Genomic DNA, 23,162 nt, shown 5'->3' on the forward strand with positions numbered 1-23,162 from the left:
AGATCATTCATCTTTTCACCTGAAAGAAGTACTTTATGACATATTGACATATTCAAATTTCCAGCATCACTGATCTTGTACTTCAGGGCCATTATTAAGTAAAATTCAAGCACAAATACTGCAATACTGCAACAGCTCGTCAAATAACCAAGGAAACTACTAATGACTAATGACCAGGTAGGGTAGAGTGTAAATACACTAGACAGAAGAGTCACACCACTGGCAAGAAGCAACAGAGATGGTGAGAGATTTCATCACACTACTTAAGAATGGCAGCACTATTTAAAACTTGTATATTCCTGAATTTTTCCAGTATTTGGGGGCCAAAGATAACTGAAACCACTGAAAGTCAGCAGATAAAGAGGACGGCTGTAAATGAAAAGAAGTCATATCTATAGGCAGTAGTAATAGATTTACAGCAAACACCTGTCGGACCAACATGACCACCCTAAATACAGACAGGATTAATGTGTCTTCACAAAGGGCCTGGCAATAATATCTTCTGACTACTCTTCCATCACAAACTAAGAACTTCACCAATGGAGAAAGTCATTCCCTGACTCACAAGTTGAATGTCAGATGTTATCATTTAGTCATTTAACCAACAAATCCTACTAAAGATGCAACAGTGCTGTTAATATGATGAGTGCCCTTCAGCTCATTTCCACAGATATGGTAGTTGTGTTTACTGTGACACTAGAAAACTGGCTTAGCAAAGCCAGGGGAGAATTGGGGTTAGGAGCAAATTAGAATCGACCCTTCTCCTGGGTGTGGTGGCACACACCTGTTAATCCCAGCACTCAGTAGGTAGAGGAAGGATGGTCACAAGTTCCAAGGCCAGCCTGAACCTCATAGCAAGACCCTATCTTTAAAAAAAAAAAGGAAAGAAAGAAAGAAAAACAACCACAACAACAAAAGCCAAAACAGCCCAAGCCCTTATATTCACCTAGTGAAGCTAACAAGTTACTCCTTTCCTGAGCATTTAAACTCCATAATTCCTGGTCCTTACTTAGTTCCAGGAAACATCCTCAGAAAAAAACAAACTCTCAAGCAGGACCAACTGTATATATGCCTTCAGCAACTCTTATTCAACTTCCTGTCCAACTAAATCATTAATCCCTACTGCTTAAGTCAATTTTCTTTGTCTGTAGACAGGAAACAATAAAGTAACAAGGTCAGTCTCCTTCAGCTCAGCTTAAACACTCCATACCGCAGGTCTATCCAAGGTCTCTCCCAGAGCCTCTTTGTCTCTGCCTGGCTCTGTGGATTTTCTTTGAAGGAGGGAAGGAAGATAAAAGTAGAGTGATGAGTTAAAGAGAGGGAGATAATCAAAGTTCTACATGGCCCTAATGAGATGTGAAAACATCAAGGGGGCAGGCGGGGTAGCCCCCTGGGTAAGGGTCCATGTGACACACTGATAAACAAGAAAGGATATTGTCAATAACATTAGTTAGAAATTTAATAAACAGCTAACCTCCAAAATTTTCTTTCACTCTCAGCCTCAAAGTTTTAGTGAGCTCTTCAAAACCAGGGGCAACAAATAACTTCTTGTGATGTTTCCTATGTATTTGGCTCTCCCCTGGTCTATTCCCCTAATGCACCACCCATCGAAAATCAGGAAAAATGACCCCAAATCGAGTAGATGAAAACACACTGTGGAGGTGACCTGCTTACGGGCTCTGTTCAAGCTATTCTGCACTACCCAGCAGAAGCCAAGGCACCTCGAAAGAGAAAGGATAACATTTCCTAGGGAGCATGAAGGAGGGGGGCTGCAAGTGGGGAATCACAATGAAGGAGATGAGAGAGTAAGAAAACATTGTCACATTGTCCAGATTGGAGAGAAACAATGCTATGCTGAGCAAGCTGTGTGCTTCTCCACTCTGCAAGTCACTGATTAACAGTAAGTACATTCTTCCTCTCTGCTGGCTTCAGCAGAATGTTATGCCAGCAAACTGAACAAATGCAGAATCATGCTCATAAAGATGTGGGGGGTGGGAAGGAGGGAGCTTAACTACTCTTTATAATGACTCTCTTCAATTCCACCAGCCTAAACATGCCCTAATGATCTCCCTTTGATCGAAGAAGCATCCATCTCTAACTGTGTCAATAGGCTGCCAAACTCCTCACTCCAAGCCATACATCAGTGCCGGAAAGGGGGGTTGGGACTCCACCTCCAACAATTTGTAAATGAGCCTAGGAAGCCATCATTTCCAGCAGGACACTTAAAGCTTCCTGCCCCAAACATCCAAAATACCCACAGAGAACAGCTATGATAAACTCACACCCAGGCCCCAGGACACTGACTGACCCTGTGGAACCTGTGAGTTTGCAAAAGGACTTCCTTACTTTATTCCTTCACTATCCTCTTTCCAAAGTATGTCTTCTAGTGGTGCAGAATAAGCCACTCTTTGTGTTTGCTGTTTTCCTAAAGCTCAAGGTTCTCCGGCCAGTGCTGTGATCACAGACCTGTGCTACCAGGCCTACATCAAAACAAGCCACTCATAAAAAATTACTTTGAAAGGGAGGCAAGAGAATCTTGAGTTTTAGACCGGCCCAAGAAAGACCCTATCTCAAAAACAAAATATGAACAAAAGGGCTGGGGGATGTGGTTCAAGTTGTAGGGTACTTGCCCGGCCTACTGGGGTACCAAAAAAAAAAAAAGCGGAAGAAAAGAAACACCCTATCTGGGAGCAACTAACAGACACTGTCACAAAACTATCAAAATTAAGTTGTTTTTCTCAAGTGTCCTTTCTTTCCCCCTCCCAGCCCCACCCAAGTCATTTGTTCTCCCAGAGCTCTGGACCCCCATCCCCTACCAGGATGCAATTAAATTGTTCTTTCTCTTGCTACGCTTTTCTTCCTGTTATTCTCAGACCCTCTAACTTAGACTCTACAGGGTGAATAGTTTTCTTTATCCCTGACATTTTCTTTTCCTTTTCTTTTTTTTTTTACAGTTTCCTGAGTTTATGCAGTACTTTCTGAAAGGTGACTCTAGGGGAAAATCAGCAATCTATTTTCACAGGTTTTGGGGGGTTTTTTTTGTTTGTTTAAGTGCTTCCATTTTTATGTTATATGATCATAAGAGGGGAAAACATTATACAAACTAGTACTGCAGGTAAAATAAGATGCATTGTTGGGGTTCAAGGTACTACCAGATAAGTAATGTCTTCTTGTTCTCAATTTCCATATCTCTCAGATCTGGGCTTATAAAGCCACCAACAAACCTCAGTTAAGAATAATAAAACACTACTAGTGACAGAACTGTAAGCAGTGAAAATTACAAATATATTTCAAAAAAAAAAAAAAACAGTAAGTAGAAGACTGAGCAGCAAATCCTGGCTCAGGTAGCTAATGAGATCTACTTGCTACTCATTCAGCTTCTACTTCAACAAAGATGAACAAGATCTGTTCGATTGATTGTGCAGTGCTGGGAATCCTAAGCACTCTACCACTAAGCTAAGAAGCAGGGTGTTTTCAAAGGAATTAAAGTCAAGGTCCTACAACATGACTGAGATATAGAGAGAAAGGGACCAGGGGGAATGGGCAAAGATGTAGGCTCTCTGCCCTCCAGATCTAAACCTGAAATGTATCCTAATCCAGTTACAGCATGACAGTATAACATGACCTAGGCTAGGCCACAGGTCTGCCTTTCCCTGCCAGCTCCTGAAGCAATCACCCTATGGAACAAAAATCTGTATGGAAACACCTTTCTAGGAAGAAAGGTAGGTCTTCTCCAGACTGCCTTCTGACTGAGGGACAGGCACTGGAATTTCATTCTCCCACAAACTGAACTCATTTCCATGAATGTAAAAACAGAAAATATAAGTACCATTACAGAAAAAAAAAACTTCCTGGAGAAAAAGCTTCATCTAAGCTGCAGTCCATGCCACTTACAACCCTAGTAACTGAGGGGATGGCAGGGATTTTCCAAGCCCACATTTCTTGGATTAGGCATTTCAGCGGGGTGATGGAGACCAAAGTCACAAGTTGTAAAAATCAATACCTGGCCTTTGCGAAGATGTCCTAGTCCTGAACTTTATTTAATTAACACAGAACTGATAATGTCATGTTAAGCGTGGCAAAAACAAACCTGAATCCCCTGCAAGGGGCAGCTCCTTATTTCAGGCCTCAAAGCATCTCCCAAAACCACCTTTTCATCCAAGGGAAATGAGTCTACCAAGGAAAATAAAGCACCATGAGCAGAAGAGAAACTGGGAAAAAGTCAGTCAGCAATCTATACTGGCAAGTTCACATTGCTTGAAAGTATCTTCAGAAAAGAAAAACTCTCAAAAACAGTGAACACTTACACTGAACAAACACTGAAAGTAACTTTGGAATGTATGTGACCTAACATCTGAAAAGAACCAAGAGAACTTGCAGAAACCAAAGATAATTTAGCCAGGAACAAGGATCCCTTGAATCCAGGATTCAAGAGCAGCCTGGGTAACAAAGCAAGGCCCCTTTTCCAAAATAAAATGATTAGTTAAACAAATAAGCTAAAGCTCTTACCTAGTGGAACCTTTAACCATTTCTTGTACCGAAACAAAACTGGATCTACTTATGAAGTATAAAGTTTAAAAAAAAAAATAATGATTTACACAGATCGGAAGACTACAAGGGTATAGTCTTTGTAGGCTGCAGATAGAAAAAGAGAAGAACACTACTGTATCCTTGAGAGTCTTCTCATCTCCTCCTGAGAGATAAAGAAACAGCAGCTGGAGAAGGATATTTATCAACTTCAGTAGGATTAAGCTACTACAGAATACTACTGGAGAAGACACAATAACCTTCTATAAAATACTTGAAATAACAATCCAAGGACTCACATACTAGAACTCTGAGGCTCATATTTAGGTAGCTGAATGGATTCCTTCCCTGGTGTGCTCATGGGCGGGACTACCTTCTGTTCCCTTCCACACTTCCACACTTACAAGTGGTTAAAAAAAACTCAGATCAGAGCTGACCTTATCCGCTCCTGAAAGAATTTTTCTCCCAATAAACTCCTCTAGGAAGATGGCTTCATACCATTCTTCATGCAAAATTCATTGAAAACACATCCCCACACCCCTTAATAGCCCTATAGGCTAAAAATATAAAGCTCCATTTTAAAACATAGGTCACTGAGAAAATGCTGATGGGTATATGGAATTGCCTGTCACCGCAAACATGACTAGAAGCATGAATTCTGCACACTGAAGGACAGCCACAATGTTATTTAGTGCCATCTCTCCCGCTGTTATCTACAACAAAACTTGCTCTATAAAAACCACACTGTTAAGAACACGGTGAAAGGTGGAAACAGACCTATGGAGGTGTGTATGTTATACAGATAGGTATCCTCACTGGGTCTAAATTAAATTAAGGCTCATGCAAGTTGAAACGTGTGAAAGCAGGGAAAGAGTAAGTACACAAGTACATGCACATATAAAAGTTCTCAACCCCACTGTACCCCGCCACAGACGGACACACACACATACATGCATGCACAAACTGGAGAGGGCTATAGAGAAATTCTTGAGGCTAAAAAATATATATTTTTTTTAATTTATAAAGATAGTAATGTGACTGATACTATATCCTTATCCAACTGTCAATCAGAATGTTATCCATGAATACTAAGCATAAGACAAAGAAAGCACCATGTACTGCAATCTGCAGGGAGCTAGGGATTCAAAGGCAAGCCACACTCAATTACATTGTCTGCTTAGATGAGTTGTTTATGGCAGGTAAAGCCGAGCCCTCACTCAGATGCCATTCCTTTAAGAGAAGCTCCGAGCACATGCTAATCACACCATAAAGGACCAAAAAGGGGAGACCATGTAGCCAACACCTAGTCTGTAAATTAATTCAAATAATTTCAAACAAACAGCAAGGGAAAGACATTACTACGTTGTCTCTGCACAAGGGAGACAAACAAGCTGAGGAAGGAAACGTTTGGCAAAAAAGAAAAAAGGTCTCCAAAGGGTGATGGAGGTAAGTGGGCCCGAGAAATCTTAACCACAGAGATAACCACTGTCCACTTACACAGTGACTATACAGAGAATGGATATTGATCATGTTACTTACTGCTTAGTGTTTTCAATGATATTCAAAGTGCGACTCTCCAACTAACAGCATCTGAATCCCTTGGGAACTGAGTAAGAAGTACAGGTTCTCAGGCCCTACCTCAGAACTACTGAATCAAAAGTGCTGGAGGCTGGCCCCAGCTGATTCTGATGCAAGCACTAATCTGTGAAATTGGTACGGCATTGTGGCTCCCGTTTATCACACAAAGACATGGAAGTTCAGAGACTTTAAGTAGCTTTTAACAGCGTAAACCTAACATCTACTTTATTCTAAAACCTGTGCTCGAACTAGTGCCATATGGTCTGTGGGTGCTAGTAGGCTGAGTAAAAATTTGTGGACAGAGCTGGCCTGCTTACCTAGGGTAGTATTCCTGGGAACAGGCCTCTATATGGTTTAACAGAAGGCTAACTACTGTTAGTCACTAATGATTTATGGGGATTTCCAATGAAGCAGGACTACACAATGCTTCACAGTTCTCACTCAATGTTTCTAGTTAAAAGGTCAACTTGCTGGCTGGGGGCATGGTTCGAGTGGTAGAGTGCCGACCTACCAAGCGTGAAGCCCAAAAAAAGAAAACACAAACAAACAAAAAAAAATCCAACACCGCAACTGACATCTGCAAGGTTCCTACGCTTTTATTTGTAATTAACACACAGTAATTGTGCATACTTATGGGGTATAGTGCGACATTAGAATACATGTATAATCAGATCAGAGGTAATTGTATCATTTCTATGTGATGGGAACATTCAAAATCCTCTATTTTGAGATATTCAATTAGTTGTTATTAACTATACTTATTCTTCTGTGCTATACAGAGTATAGCAAGTTATACCTCCTATCCAACTATACCACTTATGCTTTCTTAAAATTGCTTCATTGAAAAGGAAAATGATAACCTAATTTTGTATACTAACTTCACTTTTAGAAGCATGAAATTTAAAATATCCAGGAACAAATGTAAGTGTGTGAAGGAGGACCTTTGGAACTAAGACCCAGCAATCAAACATTTAGTCCCTGAATACGGACAGGAATTTACCCTTATCATCAAAATCACTAATAAATTTGACAAACATGTAAAAGCACACCAAAAGATGGTGTTAACAAAATAGCAATAGCAAAACAAAAGGTATATGCCTTCAACACACCTTCTAGGTATTTACTGGCACAATTCCTCATGATCTTCAGAGAGGGTACAGTGGAACTTGCCATACCCTCCTCTCCTTGGACTTCAAAATCCACAAGGGAGGCAAAACCCACAAACCCACAAGGGAGGGGGACATATTTTAGTGCATGTGACTTTCTACTGCTACAAAGCACCCTAAACTATAATCTCATGGACAGTATATATATAAGGGCTCTATTTAGCCCAGACTAGAATGTTGGAGTTATCAGAAACAAGAAGAGAGAAATCATGGCAAACACAGTTCAAATCCCTACCAAAAGGAGTAGCTGCAGGCTGCAGAAAGGCCAACTGCCAGTCTACTTTATACAATGGCATTTTACTTATCAACCAGCAAAGTACAGCCCTGCAATGAATTTCTGCAGCATGTCAACATGAAAGCAAGCATATTTGTTGGGGGCTGAATAACAGGGAGAACAAATTTGTAGCTATGTTCTAGAAAAAGAATGGCTCTAAAAACAACGTATATTTAGAAATTGCTAGAATCCCATCCAACACAGTTAGAAGCTGGAACAACAATAAAAAATGTGGACGTCAATGAATACACCGTAGACTAAACACAAAGAACCCCAAAATTGGCCTGCACAACATACATGTTTCCCTGAAGCAGGGACACACCATTCACCAAGAGCTATTCAATAGGTAAAGTGAGCATTAGCCAGGAACAAATGTCCCCAGGAAGTCCACCACTCCCAGAAAAGCCACTTCATGGAGCTGCATCATCCAGCAGAACTTACTGATGTTTGGTGAGGTTTTTTTTTTATTATTATCACATTATTGTTGAAGTTTTTTTTTTTTTTGTCAATTGGATTGCTTTTTTTTTAATTTATTTATTTTGGGGGTACTGGGGTTCGAGGACAGGTTTTTTTTTTTTTTTTTTGGTCTTTTCTTTTTTGGTGCTGGGAACGAACCCAGGGCCTCACGCACGCTAGGTGAGCAATGTATCACTGAGCTACATCCCAGCCCTATTATCACATTATTGTTGTACTAGAGGTACACTGTGACATTTCCAAAAGTGCTTACATATATCTTAGTTAAATTCACCCTCTCCATCATTCTCCTTTAACACCCCTCCCCCCACCTTTGGTGTATTTTTAAAATCACATTATCAACAATGGGCTTCATTCAGTAAAGCACCTGGCCTATCACGCAGTACTTTGTATGAAAAGCAACATCTCAAAAGGCTTCATCTAATCTGAAATCAAATTTAACCAACAAGACAAGGACTTTTGTTTTCCTTTTACATGTTTTTATTCTTCCCACATTTTAAATATGATTAACAATGAGATTAATTCTATTTAACTGAAATTTCCTACAGCTAGTGGTCATGTACAGTATTTAACTTCACAGAAATTTTCTTTGAAAACTAAATTCCATGAACACAAATAGGACAAAGCTAGACCGCCTTCTACCTCTAGAAGAAAGTCTGGTAATAGCTAGACACCTGTAATCCTAGCAACCCAGGAGGCACAGATTAGAAGGATCTCGATTTGAAGCCATCCCAGGCAAATAATTCATGAGAACCTATCTTGAAAAACCTATCACAAAAAAGGGGTGGTGGAGTGGTCAAGTTGTAAGCCCTGAGTTCAAACGCCAGTACTGCCAAAGAAAGAAAGAAAACAAGGAGGGAGGGAGGAAGGAAGGAAACCTGGAAACAGGAAAAATGGTCAGGTATATTTATTACCATCATGACAACAGAATATTTATTATTATGGGCTTTGATGCTTGAATGTATATAGTTCTAAATCATAAATAGACCAGAAAAGTGAAGCCAGCCTTAAGTTGTGCCAAGGGAGGCACAACAGTGGAAAGTTTAGGCATTTTCTCTCAGCACTGTTCTTTAAAGTGGCAATCCACTGACCTCATCCTTTACTCTGAAAACTCTAGACCCTGCTGCAAAACAAGAAAGGCACTTCCTCTATTCTAATCAGATGTCTCCCAGGAGTAAAATAAAGCTTACAAGGCACATTTTGGTTTCTGTACAGTTAGTTGTGGAGCTTTGAACTGGGTGAGTATACCTGACCCCAAAGGAAGGAGGTAGAGGAAAAAGCCCCTCCAAAGGGGCATCAGACAGGATGAAAGAGAGCATTACCACACATACACGTACATGCATGCACCTATGCACCAGAGCAAACATATACATCCCTTCCCAACATGATAGAGTGAGAAAGATTTGGACTAATGTGGATTATTTGCTTCTGAAATATGATGACTCCTTTACAAACATTTCCTTTCCTATACTTTATTTAGCTATTCTTAAAATTTGTTTATTCCCAAAAACATACAAATGTTTATCCCACACCAAATACTCTGCCAGGAACTGGGGATAAAGATAAACAAGGACTGTTCCTTCTGTCCAAGGACTAATGGCCACACTCTTTGAAAGTCTGAATGTCAGCTGGGCATTGTGTAGACAGTGATGACCACCACACAGGAAAATCAAATAATGCTAATGCTGATTTAAAGCAACCCTGAGAGGTGAGAGTTAAGCTACTGGGACAGATGAAGGCATTTTATGCAGATTACACTCTAGAAGATTCTATCTTTGCAAATCAAAGCTAGTGAGCCTAAAGCAAAAGAGAAGGCAGTCTTGCCTATTATTTACCTTATTCAGAGATGGGAGGGGACCCACCACTCATTACTATAACCTTCTCTTAATTTCCAGTGGTAGAAATGAGCAAAAACTCTCTCCTGGAAAACAAGCGGTTTTGGTTGCTTCCTTCCCTCTCCAGCCAACTCCCACGCTTACCATAAAATGAAAGGAAGGGAGGGAGGCACAAGGGAAAGTATGGGGTGAGAGTAGCAAAGCCCACTCCACTTCCATCTATGCCTAAACATTATGCACTGCTGTTAATTGAGCTAAGCCGCCAAGTGAGGCGCTAACATCAATGAGCGTTCTGCCTAAAAAGGCACATCTAAAAACCCCCATATGAGCACGCACATGTGAACCACAAATGACACGAATGGCTGTCACCTCCTTCACAATCCAGGTGACTCCAAATCTCACAAATCCACCACTCAGTGCCTTTCATCTGAGTGTCAATCTGTTCACTCCAAATATCATCAAGGAAGACTCAGGGAATGATAAAATATTTCCAGTATGGTCAGAGTCTTCAGAGTCTACTGAAATAGATCAGGGTGATGTTTAGATTTACCCACTGGGGATGTATAAAGTCCAGGACAAAAACACGTGACAGACGTTCATATTTAAAAACCTAAGAAGAGCTGTGAAAGAGGAGGCAGGAAGAAACTGGTACCCAGCAGTTTCCATGGCAACCCCAAAGCATGCTAGACCCTAATTTGCATGGGAGGCAGAAAGTGATATCCCTGTAATCTGATCTCCGAGGTAACAGAAAGAGGAAATGGCCTTAGCAGTAATAAAACTGCCTCAGATGAAGTTCTAGCCATTTTCCTTAAACCAATGTAGCAGAACTGTATGTGTTTACCAGGAACTTTCAGCAAATTATGGAGCTGGACATGTCTTCCCACATGCCTAAAGACTTGTCCTCAGCAACAAGTCACTAATGACCAATTAAATGAAAAACATCTCTGCCAATGTTTTAACCCACACAGGACACACGTTCTAAGGCAGGTCCCTCCCTTCTGCTTCTCCCTTTTAGGACAATGGTGCCAATGTGTTTATGCAGAAAATTTGAGTGCCTGAAAACCTATCTAGACAGAGCACCACATGTAGAAGGTAAAGAAGAGAACTTCAGTTTCACTCATGTAAATGCTTAACACACCATTCTAGAAAGGTAGGCCCAAACTCTTTAAGTTTAAAAATAAACCTGTGCTCAGCCAGAGAGTTTTGTCAGAAAGATACACGCCTGCTTCACATTCCTACAAAGTGCTACTCCAAGTGCAGCTGTACCTCAAATTACCCCAGGCCAACTACACAGTGCTTTAGCGTGCACATACACATTTAAAAATGGAAATCCCATGAGGACTCACTCCTGACAGGATGGAGCCAAGGTTCATTTATACCGGAAGGCTTTTGATCAAAACCACAAAACAGTAAGTGATAGCTTTTAATCCACCAATTCCCTTCTAATTAGCCAACAACCTCTTACATTTAAATCACGTTTTCCTTGGGTTAAAAGAAAGCAAGCAAAACTGGGGTTTGATTTTCATTTCCTATGGTGAAGACAAGAATCCTCTGGGACCTCTGTTCCCTACTATTCATGAAGGAACCTGATGTCATTCCATTCTCATTCTGCTGCAGTGCAGACCATGTTAAAGCATACCCGTCCCTTCCCTAGTGTGGAGGTACATTGTTCTGTTTAGTTCTACAAGTCACCTGGGCTGTCTCACTGGGACTGTCCAAAGTGCAGTAAGTACCCTTCTATGCTGAGTGCCATTTCCTGTTCCCAGGGAAGATGTGAGGAGGTATGGACTGTGCCCTGCTCTCACTACAGCTGAGTTCTTAAATCATCTACAACCATATTAAGTGAATCCTGAGGCTTCCCCTGGAGACGGAGCTAGACAGCAACATGATTTCCTTGTCTCCCACAACAACCAGGTATATCCTTAAAAATATCACCAATTCTTCGTGCCTCAAATCTGACCAGAAAGGTTAAAAAAAAAAAAGAAGTAATCACCAGCCCTCTGGTGACGCCAGGGGATACTGAGAATGCCTATGGATAACTCCTTCCCTTCAAAGCAGGCTGCCACAGAAGCGCAAAGAAAGAATCACTCAGCATGTCAAACCTCAGCCTCTACCTAAGGATTACAAGAGGCACCACACCTCAAACTCTATTCTACTAAGAAAGTAGAATAGAGTGAAGAAAGCCTCATGAAGAGGAAGTGCCTTCAGAAAACAACTGACACTTCATCCAAAATCAGGGAACCTGCAAAGGGACAATGAGACATAAAGCACCAAGGCCTGTGGCAGAAACTCCTAGGCCGCTACCATGGCCCCACAGAAAGGCAGAAAGGACAAAGATCAGAAGGACAGAGGTGAGCAGTACCTGGTCTTCCCAGGTCCTGCATGTCAGATTTCCCATCCAGGATTAGACTCACACATTATGCATTCTGTGGAGGGTGAGGTCAAGCATACAAAGGTATCCCTCTGCCCTAATCATCATGATCTGGATAGTAACAATTTGTCTTTCCTTCAGGATAGAGTGGGGGTAAAAAAAGAAAACAAAGTCTTCCAAAGGGAGCCTGCAGTCTGAAGCACATAGCATATCTCATAAAGGTAAACCTGAAGTCCCAGTATGCCTTTGTTCAGTCACTCACTAACATCTTGCCCCATAGTGCTAGACCATTCACCATGTAGAAACAAATCCTTTCTTCTGTGATGGTGAACTGTAGCATGTAGCACTAAGATTTCTGGATTCAGCATTTACATGATTCTACCCAACAGATACCACCACCATCCCTTCCCACCTCACCACCCCCTCAAACAACCTGGACCACAGATTCCTTCCTCAGATAAAAGGAGGAGCTGCAGCTTTAGGCCTCAGTAACAGCCTGAAAACTTACGACACTATGCATGTGCAGAGTCAAGCAGGCCAGAGTTGTAAGGAAGAAAACACCAGTAGGCTCACAAACTGCTTCTTATAAACTGTAGCTATGGAAAAGACTGTTTCATAATTCCCAAACAGAACCATTTAGCTAGCAATCTGCCAAGCAGTTAAAATCCCAAGACAGAAAAGGAGAGAGAGGAAGCCCACAAAACACTTCCTGTGCAAGACCAGTCAGATGTTATATGAAAGCAGCTGCTTTCATTCAGCAGAGACTGGGGGCCAGTGTCTACTGCAGGGTATGCAGACACACCAGTGTCTTGGGTTCCTGGGTATGCGGAGGAAACATGGGAGCTGTGTGAGGTCTGAACAGAGAGGCCCATGGATTCTGCTCCAGGGAAGAACTGGACTATGAATGTAGGTAAGCAGCATGTGCCACTCTCCAGGCAACAGCGCACATGCACTTTACTTGTCACAACCTCCAACACAATCGGAAAGGCCCCCTCAGCTCTACACTGGACACCCTGACACATCTAATCCAGTGTCCTCACTATGTAATATGGAAAAGCACAGAGAGCTGAGAGACACACAATCTCCTTCCAAAGCTGGAATGGCAGGTGAGGTGAAGCAGATCCACAAGCAAGCACTATGAGGTGAGCCTATACCTTTACCCCTGCCCTCCAGACCCACCAAGTCCAATCAGCCAGATGAAAAGTAAAGGAGTACACCCAGGGATTGGAAGAACCACAGATTTCCTTGGAAAAGCCACCTGGACCAGTGGGCAGCTCAGTCTTCATTGTTCTTGTATCCCAGATGAGCCCTTCCTCTGAAGTGTTCTTGAGCATAAAGCCATGAACACCTAATATCAGAAGACTCCAGAGAGGATTTCAGAAGCTAAAATGTCTTCCTCAAGAGAAGCTAAAGTGCTTCCCTTTCTTATCTATTGCATGGTTTACACTGGAAAAAAACACTTTCACTCATTTCGTGAAAAGAATACAACACCGGCAGACACAAGATTACAAACCAGTTTGCACAAAGAGAGGGGACCATGCATATAAACCACACAAAGGTGTTCACTGAGTATGGTTGGTGTACACCAATGGTCCAGTTCCCAAGCCAACTCCTAACCCTAAAGGGGCACCCTTTTGCCATTTGTCTGTAGAGGAAGCACCTGCAAGAGCATGACCTGCATTTGATACACCTTTTGAAAGCAACATGGTACAGAGAGAAAGTCCAAGCAATAGGTATGAAGTCTTGGGTTCAAATCCTGCTAACTCAGCTATAAAATGGAATGATAGACCCTTACAGACATTTACGTGAATTTAGGTAGATGTATCAGCAACATATTATCGTGCTAGTAGGAAGCCTCTTTTACATACAGGTTTATAGTTTCAAAGAAGTGGAAGAATTTCTAATATCAAAGGATTTATTATGAACTGAGATTAACTATAGGCCAAATGCATCTTCTTTAATTTGGAAATACTATTTTTTATTGAGTCAAGGCTTATTTATGCTATTTACTTTTTCTTTTGATGACTAACAAATCTAAATGAAAAGCCAATGACAGGACTGGTGATGTGACTCAAGTGGTAGACTACATGCTCAGCAAGTGTAAGAAAGCACTGAATTCAAGCCCTGCTAACATACACACACACAAAGCCAGTGACTGAGATAAAGTTCTATTTCTTTCATTCAACAGAAGGACTTAGCTTCTATGTAATATGAGTAAGAGGGTCACGATTTACCACTTGCCTCTCTGAAAGAACTAAAAACCCAGATAAGAAATGGATACCACAGAACAAAGAACTGTGATCCATGAGATGGAAAACAATGATTCTCCAGATTAGTCCTTTAAGAACTTCTAGGTTGCTGCACAGGTAGGGAAAAGTCAAACAGAGCCTAGAGAAATCCCTAGTTGAGGGAGGAACTGAGAGTTTGGAAAGGCCAAGGTAAACAGAACATGTAAGGCAGAGGCCAGGGCCACACAGAGAACTCTGGAATGTGCCAAGCATGCTTCTCAAATCTTGAGCTGAGTACTGGACAAAACATACATGTGTTAGGGAACTATGCAAGGATAGTACCATTGGGAAGGGTAAGATGAAACAATTCTCAAAGCCAACACAGGGAGCCAGAATAGCAAGCACCCTTTCTACTAGCCCACGGTAAACACTGTAATTCACGGCACATCAATGAAGTACACTGGGTTTTTGCCTTAGTGGTGGAGAAATTTGCTGTACAGTGAACAGTGGCCTTCCAACCACTTAAAAACAAGATGCACACAGACCAAACTGTGTAATCAGATCCCAGAACAATGCTCAAGAGTAAGTATGGAAGTGTAAAAATATCCAGCAGCCAACCAATGAAAAATTTACAATGCCTGGCATCCAATTAAAAAAAAAAAATTACCAGCCATGTGGTCAGGTATGGTCCCAATACTTGAGAAAACAGAGGCAGGAGGATCATAAGTTCAGGAAGATCACAAGTTCAATACCAGCCTGAGGGGGAATGGAGCCAGGCATTACAGTTCCTACTTATAATCTTAGCTATTCAGGAGACTGAGAAAAAGAGGATAGCAGTTTAAGGCCAGCTAGAAGAAATTAGTAAGACACTAACTGAAAAATAACTGAAGCAAAAAAGAACAGGGGGCTTCCCCCCTCCAAGTAGTAAAGCCCCTGACTATCAGGTGTAAGGTCCTGAGTTCAAACGTGAGAAAGAAAGGAAATTGGGGGGTGGGGGTGGGGTGGGGGTGGTACCAGGTTTGCATGCAAAGTGATAGGAAAACATGACCAGTTATCTGGATGAAACAAATCAACTGGTCCAAACATCTCATAACACAGATAATAGAATTAGTGCACAAAAATACTGAAACATCCATAGTATCTATACTCTATACATTCAAGAAGGCAGAGCAAATATTAAGCATACTAGCATACACATGGAGGATCAAAAATAGACCAAAATCTAACTTGTACATATAAAAATGTATTAGTAGAATTTAACAGTACACTTGTCTATGAACTATCTAAAATGAAATGCTTTTAAAAAAATTAATAAAGTCTGGGAAAAAATGGCGAGTCATTTTCACACAGCCTACCGTAGGCATAAATGAAGTTCCCAAAGAGGGAAGGGGGGGAAAGAGGAGGGAGGGAGGGAGGGAGGAGGGAGGGAGGGGGAGGGGGAGAGAGAGAGAGAGAGAGAGAGAGAGGGAGAGAGAGAGAGAAGGAAAGAATAAAAAATTTTAAAGGATAGTTCAAAATTTTCCAGAAGTGGTAAAATCTACAAACAAATTATAATAAGCTCAATGAATGCCAACCACTAAAAACAAAGAAAAATTATATGTAGGCACATTATATCAAATTGTTTGTAATCACCAATTGTAAAAGATGTTGATAATTTGCAATGGGGGAAAGATGAAACTTCAAGAACGACAGCTGACTTCTTGTCAGGGACTATGCAAAGTAGAAAACACTAAAGCAGTCCCAGGTAGAGAATTTTTTTTTTAGCCTAGAATACTACACACAGCAAAAATATTTTTTTGAACCTAGAGGTGATGTTTCTTTACAACCGCAAGTGACTGTACAATCACCATGAACTAAAACATTTTTTAAATAAGAGTAAAATAAACACCTTTTCAGACATACAAAATATCAAGATTCATCTATCACCAACAGACATACTAGAAATATTAAAAATCCTTCAAGCAAAAGGAAATGACACCAGAAAGATATCTAGATCTGTAGCAAAGAAAGAAGAGCACCAGAAATACCAACTAGATAGGTAAATAAAAAGAGCAAATAGTACTAAATGTTATTTAGTACTATTTACTTTATACAGTATTCTACGATTTCTCATCAAAGCTGCCACATTATATTGTTTCTGAATTGATGCCTTCTTATAAACAGAGTATATTTCAATCAAGATAGCTCTAAACTTTGTAGTTAGTATAGAATTTATCTCTACTTGTAAAGTACTCCCCTGAATAGTCCAGTTAATGGAAACTCCGAAACCTAAATAGAGAGTTAAGAGAAATACATCTAAGCTGTTTGCTTCTTGTTTTCCTTAAGACTTTTTGGAAGTAAAAGCAAACACATTTAACATTAAACAATATCACTGCTGCATTTTGTTAAAGAAATACTGAAAAAAAAAAAATAGGCCTTTAAATTCTTGGTTCCTTTTTTTTTTTTTTCCTCCCCGGTACTGGGGCTTAAACTCAGGGCCTTTCTGTTGAGCCACTCCACCAGTCACTTCCCAATTTTTATGAAGGGTTTTGTTGAAATAGAGTCTTGTAAACTATTTGCTAGCTTCAAACCACAATCCTCCTGCTCTCTGCCTCCTGAGTAGCTAGGATTACAGACATGAGACAATGGCACCCAGCATTCTTGGTTCTTAAAAATCAACATACCTATGCATTTGGACCTATCTCCATTCTAAACTTAAAGGTAGGAACTATTAATGGTATTTCCTACCATTAATTAAAAGAACTCAGAACAAAAAAGAAAATCAATACAGTCTTAGAGAGACAACTAAGCTGTGAACAGAATACCTGTTTAAAAGGATGAGAGAATTCCCCAATGAAACATGTGTTCATATCCAAAAGCTAAATTGTACCCAGTCATTGTATCACACAAATACACTAATTCTTTACATCAAAATTCAATCTACTCAATAAAAACAACTATGTTTAAATTCAGTAAGTCTTTCTATTCCCTCCACTCTCAAAAGAAATTTTTTAGTAGTTATTTAGAAACTTTTGGAGCTTTTTAGCATATACAAAAAACACCACACATGTCAGATCAAGCTGTCATACTACGGAGTGATCTCAGCACTAGGGGCCTATCCCTCAGAAAAGGAGATGACTAACATATGACTAGCTGTGATAGAATCTGCTCACCAACAGACCCTGCATACTACAACTTGCCCCACTCCTGCCTTCTTCATGTACGCGAATATAGTCACAGTAAGATTAGAGGAGGAAATTCACACCATTCACCACAGGGTCCTTCCTGTGACTCAGTAACTTCAAAAGAGGGAGGTACACCCACACTTTTCCATCTGCCTGCAGATTGCTGTGATGAGGTACCAAGGTGGAAAGATATAAATCACAATGTGTATAAACTGAAAACCTCCCAAACACATGTGAGAAGTCTACAATGAATGTGCAGATTCACAGGTAGCAATTCATGTGTCAAAACCACTAAGGATGGCTAATAATGATCTAGCCCAGGGATTCATACACCTGCACTCTCTTCAAAAAGTAGCTTGGTCAATAAACACCGTCACCTGAGTTCTACCATCATACATTATACACCACTTACAGATGAGGAAAGTGAGGCCCAGAGCCCAGTGGCACACATGAAATGTTAGAGCCATACTAAGAAGCCACGTGTTTGCCCTAGCCAACACTCTTAACTATGAAGGTGCACATAAAGTCTTCATGAGAGACACTGTTCAATTTTACCACCACCACGCAACAAATCCAAAGACAAAATCCTTAATCCTACTATCTGAGTGGCATTTCAAATGAGCTCTTTTGGATCGGTCACTTACATCGAAAACTACAATGTCACCAACTTCTTTGTCTAACACTTTTTCAATCAGCTAGATTGTCCTTATCCCTCCAAAGGGTTTTTCATCATCAGTCCTCACAGGATCAACCAAAATCTGCCCATTCTGGTTCCTGAAAATGCCAAAATATTTCTAGAGAAAACAAATTTTACAAAAGCAAACAAGGATACAGAGCTAGGCATGACCACCATCACATCCACAATTGGCCGATTAAAGGTTCTGGTCTTCTCTACTTGGGTTGCCCTGTTCAAATAGGCACAGAACTTCTCAAGCAGGGCCAGCTTTTTCTTTTAAGAATGGTGTAATTCATATAATTACAATGTACTGGCTAGATAAAAGGTATGCTTATGGGTTTTCCCTGCCCACCAAAAAAAAAAAAAAATCTCTAAGGAAAAAAGAATTAGGAAATGGAGAAATATATAAAATGCTAAAAATCTAGGAATTCTACTGTCTCCTGTCATCCCTGGCATCAAGGAAAAGCAATGACAAATGTTTGTAGGGCAAAACAGAGCTCAGGAGTTTTCTGCAGAAAAGTAACACTTTGTAAACACAATATTTCAACTGAAGCCTTTAAAAAAAAAAAGTTACAAGCATCATTAGAAAAATCTAATTGCTTCAATTTGTGGATGGGAAAATCAGATCAAGTAGGTATGAATGGAGGCTGGCATCAGACTCTACTACAAGGTTTTACTTAGTAAATAAAACCTTCCCTGCCCTCTGCCCCTTGCCTTTATCCTTTTTCCCCCTAATGGACAAAATGCCTATCAGCTGGTGATTCTAAACCATGAACCTAAAAAGATGTGCAGAGCAGGAGTAACTGTTATAAGAAAAGCTATCAATTTAGATCATTCTAAAACTAAAATGAGTGGTTTTTCTAAAGTAAAAATAGAACTCATGACCCTGGGTCTTTAGGACTTGTTCTTTTCTCCCAGATATTCTAAATACCAAAAGAAAATGCAAATGGTTGCTCTTAAAACATGCTCTTCCTAGGTCATCTGATGTTTAACGAAATTAAGATCCATGGCAGAAACACATCTTGTTTGTCCCAATCCACCTGATGCTTGAATCCACACTAAAACAACATAGAGGCATTTAGCTTTAGGCAGTTAGCCTGGGCCTGACTTCTCATGTTCAGAAACAGCACACTCCATCAACTAATTAGAAAAGGATAATATACGTTAAGATGAAGAAGTCTCAGAACCCACTCTCAACAATACACTGAGCAAGCTCCAGTAAGTTAAGTTCCAAGTGATCTACAGGATTCAAACCAAATCCACTAAGTATCAAAGAGGGCTCTAGGCAAATAGTTTCTTAAAAGTCTGAAGCTATTAGAAGTTACTATTTATTTTAAATCTCCTTTATTATCCTAAAACAATGCAAGAAACGTCCTAATAAGACAAACTGTTTGAAGGCTACAAAGGCCTCCTCCGTTGCAGGCCACCTCAGACCTGACTAAAAATCTAAGCCATTTGCCCCTTTATTCCACACATCTCCCTGGTGGTTTTCACTAGTAGAATGTTACCATTATCCAAAAGAACTGCCAAATACTTTTTTTTTCCTGGGGTGTGGGGGTGGGGACGGGGGTGGGGAGAAGTGACTGGGGTTTGAATGGATTTTTATTAAGACAACATACTTCACCATCCTAGTCATTACAGAGAACTTACAGTGGTTACCTTTTCCTTAAGCTAGGTATGAAAAGATGTTTTCTCTGTTCTACTCTCTGGGAGATACCAACTTAAACGACTGCTTTGTACTAAACAACACAACAGTTCCTTGCAAAGAGGAAGCCAGCAATACTGATCTGAGAGAGACATTATCAGTTAGAGTCATCTCTCCCACCTCCACCCCATCTATCACCCCAGAATGAAGCCTACTGACATTGGTCATCATGCTGATGGAATCTCAGAAGTGAGGGTGATGCTGGGTCACATAGGTACAAGAATGGGTGCTAGCATTTACAACTACAGGCTCACAGAATTCTGTTCCCCAAATGGAGTTGAAAGTTGATGCCAGATGCATGAACATCTACCCATGCTGGGTAACAAAATTACCACACATTCCAAAGTATTTACTGATATGATTGTTTTACACATCCTTGAAATCCCTCTTGTGGTAATTCATTTTTCAAAATGAAGCAGGGGGAGGTTTCCTATGGAGTATCTGTAATATAATAAGCTCATCACTGAAACACTCAACCAAGTGGCTTTGAAAGGAGTGCAAAACCCAGTACACTGACATATCAATAGTATCTGTGCAGTTTACTAACTACACAAATCAATGGCATCTTCTAAGGCAGAGTGATGAGGAATAAAACAAAATGGAAGATACAGGTTAATACAACTCCGTGAACTATGTGCCATTTAGTCACTTCATCTAAGAACCCAACCCCCAAAGAGAGTCATGATGGAGGAAAGAAACTAAAAATTTAAGCAACACATCTAAAATTTTAGACTCAAAAACCATTAAGTATATACAAAGGGCTACCCTCCTTTGCTCTTACATTTTCCACTATACTCAGTTCTTCATTAAAGATATGTATCTAGAGTATTTCCAAAAGGTAATTACAATTCTATAGAATAAATCAATAAAGAAGCTCAGACAAAGGGAATTTTTCTTCCCCCCCGCCCCCCGATCTCACCAACAAAAAGAAGTCATGAAGATAGTAGTAATCCTAAAATATGAAAACAGAGAGGACTGAAAGGAAATATAAATTCTAAAGGGCAGGGGAGAGGAAATAACACATAAGACATGAAACAGGGCAAATAGCAGCAGAGGATTTTTTTTTTAACACCCAGTTAAAACTTTTCTTCTATAATGTCATAGTCATGGACCTTGAAACCACAAACTCCCGTAACAACTGACACAGCCAACTTCCTCAAACTATCTTTTACTTACTTAGGAAAATTATACAGCAATCATTGCTAGTAGTCTTTAAGAACTGATTCCACAACTTAGTTAAATGCAGAGACTCAAAAACGTGACTAGAGGGGTGGCTCAATTAACACAGTGCCTGCCTTGCAAGCACTAAGCCCCAAGTTCAAACCCCAGTACCACAAAAAAGAACACACAGTATTACTTCTACTTTCATGATAAGAACGTAATCCAAATTACCACATTTAATTCTCAAATTTTTAGCAACATCTCCCTTCATAAGATGGCAAAGTTCCATCTGATATACTCTTCAATATTACTGCTGATGAAAATCAATTAAAATCAACATTTAAGACCAGTATTATAAACTGGTAATTCCTTGACCAGTTCTCATAGCTGGAACATTATTTTATTCATTGTATAGCATCTTTTGTGTATTTATTCTTTTAACTATCATTATTGGGCAATATACAGAAAACCTGTAATTCTGCTTCTTCTGTGAAAATCAGGAGATTGTATGAGCAGGCACGCATTTGTTCCCATGTGGCAGAAACTGAGTTTCTGGTCCTGAGTTTCTGGTCCCTAGTTTAATTAACACACCAATACTTTTAGCCTTTGGTACTAACCTTTTCCTCGACGGCCCTTCTTCAAAATCTGAAGAACTAACATCGTTGCTAGTAGAGGACACTTGGGATGCATCGTCCTTCTCATTCTCTGACTGTTCTGAAGCTGGTCCTAATCCCTTAGACTGGTCATTACCAAGGAGCCCTACAGGTGAGAAAAGGGGACAAGCACTTGAATACATCACATCAGGAAGCAGCACTTTACCACAGTTAACCCTATGCAATGGCTGATGGAGACAGAATTTAGAAATACGTTTTATCACTTTTAAATGGGCAGAGAAGAGTCAAACCTCATCCCGTTTGAGGCCTCGTAAGAAAGAAAAAGATCTAACAAGGAAACAATTTCAACAGTAGGAAATCCAAGCAGGTTTTGTGGGGTAGACAGGGTCTCACTATATGACCCATGCTGGCTTCGAATTCATGATTCTCTTGCCTCAGTCTCTCAAATTGCTGGGGTTATGGTCATGTGTCATACCTGGCTAGGGTCCTTTTTTAATGTATGTGAACATCTTTGGTGAATGGAGGTGGTAAGGGAAAAAAGGAATGTCAATTACCAAATTAAACTATTTATTTTTGAAGTGCTAAGTGTTCTCTGTAGGGATACTGAAATCATTTTTGGAAATACTTTCAGGAACCAATTCCTGTTAGAAACAGGAAACACTACCTTGTAGGCATCTCTAAGATACTAAAATCATAGTAAACTACTTTCTCTTCATAACCATCCATCAGATTAGATGGGAACCAGACTTGCCTCATATCTTCTCAAAGGACAGGAGTCTCCTTGACTGCAGATAATGTATCATGAATAGATGTGCTTCTATGGACAAAAATAAAGATGGTGCTAGGGAGAGAGCTGCTGGCCCTCAGTGGGCTGTAGAAGCAGCTATTTTACTATGTGATCTAGAGCTATCTCAACAAGTGGTAAGGTCACACTATTTTTTTTTTTTTTTTTTTTTTTTGCAGTACTGGGCTTTGAACCTTGAGACAATCCACCAGCCCTTTTTTGTGTTGGCATTTTTAAGATAAGGTCTTGCAAACTATTTGCCCTGGCTGGCTTCGAACCACAATCCTCCTGATCTCTGCCTCCTGAGTAGCTAGGATTACAGGCATGAGCCACTGGCAAAGCCTCATTTTCTAACTCGCACTCCTCTGCATCTATAGATGCAAGGTAGATCCCGTCCTATCAATAAGAAGCTTCTACTACAGTTGTTGTCTCACGGCAACTTTCCAGAGATCAGCTTCATGGGTGCCAGGAGCTGGGCAGCCACAACAGTTCTTATAACAGGATCTACAGTTACATGAGCCAAGTGCCTGACCTTGAAGCCAAAAATACAGGGTGGCCCCTTGAAATTTTTTTGGCTCTTCTAGCCATTCCAACAATTCTATGAG

The 23,162-nt window shown here is 40.4% G+C and overlaps 1 protein-coding gene across 2 annotated transcripts in view; it reads right to left on the reverse strand.

The window, feature by feature from the left end:
• The window catches only part of Jarid2 (jumonji and AT-rich interaction domain containing 2), a 236,518-nt gene that overhangs the window by 79,668 nt on the left and 133,688 nt on the right, over window positions 1-23,162 (reverse strand). For both annotated transcript variants that reach the window (XM_074082873.1, XM_074082874.1), the window contains one exon: window positions 21,777-21,918. In XM_074082873.1, coding sequence (XP_073938974.1) covers window positions 21,777-21,918 — 142 coding nt within the window. The remainder of the gene's footprint in view (window positions 1-21,776; window positions 21,919-23,162) is intronic.

This window comes from Castor canadensis, chromosome 8 (genome assembly GCF_047511655.1).
Source record: "Castor canadensis chromosome 8, mCasCan1.hap1v2, whole genome shotgun sequence".
Classification (NCBI taxonomy): Eukaryota; Metazoa; Chordata; class Mammalia; order Rodentia; family Castoridae; genus Castor; species Castor canadensis.